The 6,419-nt window shown below is 36.0% G+C and overlaps 1 protein-coding gene across 1 annotated transcript; it reads right to left on the bottom strand.

The window, feature by feature from the left end:
* Positions 1 to 213: 213 nt before the first annotated feature.
* LOC110873318 (FK506-binding protein 2) lies at positions 214 to 4,808 on the bottom strand. The gene is made up of 6 exons (XM_022122250.2): positions 4,575 to 4,808; positions 4,393 to 4,439; positions 1,727 to 1,789; positions 1,460 to 1,550; positions 1,019 to 1,123; positions 214 to 471 (listed from the first exon to the last, which is right to left on the bottom strand). The coding sequence occupies exons 1-6, from the start codon at positions 4,663 to 4,665 to the stop codon at positions 383 to 385; spliced, it is 486 nt and encodes a 161-aa protein (XP_021977942.1). The 5' UTR covers positions 4,666 to 4,808; the 3' UTR covers positions 214 to 382.
* Positions 4,809 to 6,419: the final 1,611 nt, after the last annotated feature.

Here is a 6,419-nt window from a genome sequence, read left to right as displayed (position 1 = left end):
GAACCAAATCAAAAACCCTTAATCTACACTCAAAATGACCAAACTATTCAGGTTATCCAACCCACTATGAGGAACAACAAGTATTTGGTGAACCAACCTGATAAAAGTCTCTCTCAATGGACATACAAAAACCAAGCATGGAAAGAGAATGATGAGAGGAGTAAGAGAGAGTGCGTGTTAGTAATAACTAAAAGTTTCTATTAAATGCTGTAGTTGACAAAAGCACGAGGACGCGTATATTCTAGTCGCAACTTTGTATCACGTTCATAATACAACATACAAGTGTAACAAGAAAGCGAGACATGTAAGTAATAAACGACTCTTTTAGTGAAACACAGTTTTCGCACACACTAAAAGTTTCTAGCATTAAGCCTTTTTGAGATCATAGCTCACCTTTGTTGTCGTCTCCTCCAACCGCTCCTTTTCCATTAACTGCAATAAGCTCCGTGTCGAATATAAGTGTGGCCCCACCTGTGTAGTTATCATAATATTATTTGTTTAGAGAACCATCAAATATAATAACGCTACTAAAAACAAATCATGAATGTTAAGAGGTGTCATAATGACACCTCAAAACGGGTCAGTTTAGCCCAACCCGACCTGAAGGGACTTTTTTTTTCTTTTTTTTTTATTACTTTCTACAAGTTTTACAATAAATGAAGTGTTAATTATGATTGTAGAAACTATGTTATTACAATAATATTTTAAGCCTTTTTTTTATTTAACCAAGTGATTAATTGTTTGGTTTTATGTGTTTAAATGCATTTTGGATGACTTTAGATCAGTGGCGGACCCATAAATTATTTACTGTGGGTGCGAACGTGGGTCTTAACCAATATTTCAAGGGGTGCGGTCGGAATTTTTGCCTATAAAATACACTAGAATTTTTTTCCAACGGGTGCGCCCACCCACCCAGCCTATAACCTAGGTCGGCCATTGCTTTAGATCCGTGTGACCCCCTTGACCCGTTAAATAAATTGTTCTTTTTGGTTTTTAGAAACCTAAAAGAATGCTTTACCGGGGATTTTAGGTGGTGAACCCCGCTCTCCATAGCCCATTTTGGCAGGAATCTTCAGCTTACGCTTCTCTCCGACACACATACCCAACAGCCCTTGATCCCACCCTGCAAAATATATTTGTTAAACTACAATTCACTTAAACTATAAGAAATACAAAACGGGTTATTAATATATAATAAACTTATATTTATAGGTTACATCTTTCATACTGATGCAGAACAGAACCAAACACAGTTTATACACAGCCTTTGAAATGAAATAACGGTATAACAAATAGTTAGTTAGTTAGTTAGTTAGTTAGGGTTGGGTAGATTAGTCGTAGGATCATACAGTGTATGTCTCTCTATGTATCATCTTTGGTTTAATTTTTGACGATTTTTAAACAAAAGTTAGGACATGTCAACTGAGAGAGAAGCAATGGAAGTCAGCGGGTCTCCTACCTTTAATCACTTGACCACTGCCAAGCTCAAACTCAAACGGGGTTCCCCTTTCAAAACTGGAATCGAAAACAGTGTCATCGGTCAGCTTTCCCTGCAAAACAAGTGAAAGTTAGTATCATCACATTGATGAAACCGAATACTACTGAGTTATCCAGCAAGTTTGTGAACGGCAGAGACCGGTTAACATCACGAAGATCAACTCAAGAGACAAAAAAGGGAAATAAAGGAAACTAAGAAAGAATGTAAATTGAGATTATATATCCTTACCCGATAATGAACCTTGATTTTATCGCCTTTGTGTGCTTGTACCTCGCAAGATGCTGGCTTATGCTGTGACAAAAATAGATTCATGGTTCAGAAAGATTAAAAAAAAAACGAAAGGTGTATGCTACTCATGCCTCGTTATGAAATTTACCAAAATCCTGATGCAGTTTCGCATGCAATCAAATGGCTCAAGAACGATTGATTAATCAAAGACAATAAAACGAACCATAGGGTTCCAAAAAACCTTAAAGGTGTTCTTTTTATTATAACCAAATCAAAAACTGAAAAACAAAAAACACTACTAGATGTTTTACTTATACTAAACAATTAAAATATAAACATGGTAATTATAATTCAAATAATAAATAAATTATTTCGTTTCGATCTCTTCCAAATAAGTAGCCACATTCCATTAGCTTCCATGCGGGTCAAACACATGTGCGAGTTTAGTTCGGTTCACTTGTTGGGTTGGATGTTCCCTGCATCATATATAAGTAAGACCCAACGAGTGAACCGAACTAAACTCACGCATGTGTTCGACCCGCATGGAAGCTAATGGAATGTGGCTACTTATTTGGAAGAGATCAAGACAAAATATTTTATTTATTATTTGAATTATAATTACCATGTTAATCTTTTAATTGTTTAATATAAGCACGACATCTAAGGTTTATTGTTTTTCAGTTTTTCATTTGGTTATAATAAAAAGAAACACCTTTAAGGTTTTTTGGAACCATATGGTTCGTTTTATCGTCTTTGATTAATCAATCGTTCTTGAGCCATTTGATTGCACCCGAAACTGCATCAAATCCAGTACAACCATAATATCAGTAAGGGGCCGTTTGGAAACATCTGAATGGTTAAGTGTTGGACCAGTAAGAGGTCTGAGGTCTGAACCATTAAGTGCTGAACCAGTAAGAGGTGGTCTGAACCATTAAGTGCTAAACCAGTAAGAGGTGGTCTGAACCATTAAGAGCCTGTATAATGCTTAACTGTTCAGAGGCAAATGCCTGACCAGTTCAGATTAGAGGTCTTAACCATTCAGACTCTGTATAAATCTTAACCATTCAGAGGCAAATGTCTGAACCATTCAGACATCTGCTGGTGAAACAAACAGTCTGAACCATTAAGTGCTGAACCAGTAAGAGGTCTGAACCATTAAGAGCCTCATTAAGAGGTAAACAAATGGCCCCTAAGTCAAAGATCACACGAGTCACAAGATCATGCTTATTGAGATAAATGCAGTATAACCAATTAGTAAAAATGAAATATCTTATTTCACAAATCATATTAACCATTTAAAGGCAAATTGGATTTTAATAAGGCTCTCACTATTCCCATGTCCCTATATCTTATTCCCAGTTTCCCACACCCTTTTAATAATCCAAACCATAACCTATTTGATAAGGAATAATGGATTTTAATAATCCATTCTATTAGCCGTTGGCCGGCAACGGTCCCAACTTCAAAAATAACCAATGGTGGTCCCACCATTTCACATATTGTAAATCAATGGACCTTTACTAACATAACCTTAATTTCTTTTTGTTCCTTTTTCCTTTTCTGTTAGCAAAGGTCCACTAGTTTACAATATGTGAAAAGGTGGGACCGCCACTGGTTATTTTTGAAGTTGGGACCGTTGCCGGCTAATGACTAATAGTTGAGATTATTAAAATCCATTATTCCATTTGATAATAATCCCTACTGAATAACTGACTAAGGGGCTGTTTGTTTACCTCTTAATTGAGGCTCTTAATGGTTCAGACCTTTTACTGGTTCAACACTTAATGGTTCAGACTGTTTGTCTCGCGAGCACATGTCTAAATGGTTCAGACATTTGCCTCTGAATGGTTAAGAATTATAATAAGTCTGAATGGTTAAGACCTCTAATCTGAATTGGTCAGACAATTGCCTCTAAACGGTTAAGCATTATACTGCCTCTCTTAATGGTTCATACCTCTTAATGGTTCAACACTTAATGGTTCAGACCTCTTACTTGTTCAGTACTTAGGGTGTTAGGAGTGGTTAAACACTTGAGAGTGGCAAACTAAAAAAATCAACCAATGAGAGTGTGCCATGTCAAAGTGGTAAACTATGCTAAAAAATGTTGGCAATAGTTTAGACACTTGGTGAAGTGGTAAACTTTTTTAAAAAAAAAAAGAAAAAGGTGTGATTGGTTGAGAGATGGCATGGAGTCCCCACCCACACACCCCCTCTCTCTCTCTCCTTCCTCCCCTCACCGCATCGTCATCCCTTCACCGCACCTTAATGAAACCGAGTGGCAAAGAGGGTTGGCAGCGATGTTACCGCGTGGCAAACCCCCTTGCCGAACCACTTTACCGCTCCACTCCTAACACCCTTAACCATTCAGAGTTGCCAAACAACCACTCATTTTTATACCAATAATCAGAATGTTGTAAGTTGAAACGACATAAATGTAAGTAAAGGACAAAGGATCTACAGGTGTATTGAATCTCGTATAATATCAATCCATAGATAGATCTATGAAGTTCTCCTATTCAATCAATAACAAAATCAGAACAAAAACAAGAGACTAATCACACCAAATCATGATTAATTAACAAAACTATTCCAGTTACTCAACAAAATCAATCAACGTATCCTCAATGATAACCTAACGAAGAACGATAAATCGATAATAATGTTACCTTGACGCCGATCTGCAACTCCGTAACATCTTTAGACTTGGCTGAAACTGTTTAATTTCTCAGAACACGTCAATGATGATTAAATTGTTGTTTAATTTACACAAACTATAAAACATTTCAAACCTAATAATAAACGATGAAATTAATGAGTGATAATGTGATACAGTCTTGAATATACGCACCTATTGCTATTGTAGCTGCAATTAATAGTAGGATGAATATCGAGCTTGCTTTCATGGCAGAATTATGACGCAAAATCGCCATTTTGTTCATGAGAAGAGTGAAGTGAAAACTGAATAAGTTTGTTTTGACTCGGTGTTAGATCATTCAAACTTGATGACGAGTTCATCCAATCATGTATGGCCACGTCAGATACGGTAGCATATATTGTGGAGCAACCTAAAGACATATTTTTAAGTTCAACTTGTTTTGTTTAATGTCTTCATTGCTAGTTATAACCTCGCGTTTCGTGGCTTACAACGATTTTCCGCATGATTTGGGGATGATTCCATCGGTATTGTTTCGGTTCTTTACGCGTAAAACATTCGATCATTATCATTTTAGGTTCGTTACGATATCCTCATAATATCGACACTCGACAGCCACCCATCGGTTAAAAAAAGAAGGGTTATTGGATTTTATCACTCCCTACTATTAGGTATTGTTTGTTGTCACTCTCAACTATCACTTTGACACCCTTCACTCCCAACTTAACACTTTGTGTGTTGTGTTACTCCGGTCAAGTGATTTTTGGCTCCCCTTTTGTCTTTTAGGAGCAGATTCATCTGCAATCATTAGTAATTCACAAAGTGTTAGCCTAATATCACCAATAATATAAGTCAGACACTAAGAAACGTTCACATGCAGAGTGACACAACACACAAAGTATTAAGTTGAGAGTGATGGGAGTCAAAGTGATACTTGTGAGTGACAACAACGAATACCCAATAATTAGGGATGATGGAATCCAATGACCTAAAAAATATGGTCAAACAAGAAGTTGAAAATAAAGGGAAAAAGTAAATATTGTTACCTATGTTTAAGAAATGACTAACAATTACTGATCATTGAGGCATATGACTTAAATAAGCTATTTTAATCGTTTGAAGTTTCATGTATCCTATATTGATTGTCCTACTTCTACAATAGTTCTACATAATAGAAAATGTAAATAAAACTAGTTGATCCCTCGCCTGCGTTGCGGGACGATGACCGAATAATGAGCGAGTGTTAGGCAGTTCATTAACACGAAAAACAATTAGATCGAGTCAACCAATTAAAACAAAACACTTTTATAGTTTTGATAAAAAAACTAAAACAATGGCAACATTGTAATTTTTAACTGAGTGAAAGTTGTATTTTTTGATTGGGGTAAAATCGTAATTTGCCAAAAGCTAAAGTGATAGCAGTACTGTAAATTTGAACTTAGGGTAACAACGTTATATAAATTTGAACTAAGGGCACATTCGTAATTTTAAGCTCGAGGCAAAACCACAATTTTTTTTGAACCGAGGGCAAAATCGTAATTTTGAGTTGGGGGAAAAAGCATCATTTTATTTTTCACTAGGGAAAAAACGGAATTTTGAACTGAGGGCGAAATCATAATTTTTTAAACGGGGAAAAATAACATTTTTTAACAGAGGGCAAAATCGTAATTTTTTGCTGGGGGCAAAAACAAAATTTTATTTTGAACTGGGGGCGAAAAGGTAATTCTGAGCTGAGGGCAAAACCACAATTTTATTTTGAATCTAGGGAAAAATCGAAATTTTGAGCTGGGGACAAAAGCGTATTTTTATTTTGAGCTGGGGGCACAACCGTAATTTTAAGGAGGGGCAAAAACGTAATTTTAAAATGGATATAAAATAATAAACTGGTTGGTCTAATGGGGGAGTGCCAGGCAAAACCGTAATTTTGAATTGAGGGCAAAATCGTAATTTTAAGGTGGGGACAAAAGCGTAATTTTATTTTGAACTGATGGCAAAACGGTAATTTTAAGAAGAAGCAAAAACGTAATTTAGAAATGAATA

This window comes from Helianthus annuus, chromosome 1 (assembly GCF_002127325.2).
Source record: "Helianthus annuus cultivar XRQ/B chromosome 1, HanXRQr2.0-SUNRISE, whole genome shotgun sequence".
NCBI lineage: Eukaryota > Viridiplantae > Streptophyta > Magnoliopsida > Asterales > Asteraceae > Helianthus > Helianthus annuus.
Note: the sequence above shows the minus strand (reverse complement) of the source record. Positions and strands in the feature narration are given on the sequence as shown.

What these genes read in the sequence shown, in the direction of transcription:
- LOC110873318 (XM_022122250.2), bottom strand. Translation starts at nt 4,665, where the DNA reads ATGAACAAAATGGCGATTTTGCGTCATAATTCTGCCATGAAAGCAAGC. An exon ending in CAGTGGTCAAGTGATTAAAG is followed by an intron (nt 1,124 to 1,459) that starts GTAGGAGACCCG and finishes TATATTTTGCAG; the next exon opens with GGTGGGATCAAGGGCTGTTG. An exon ending in TTCACCACCTAAAATCCCCG is followed by an intron (nt 472 to 1,018) that starts GTAAAGCATTCT and finishes ATAACTACACAG; the next exon opens with GTGGGGCCACACTTATATTC.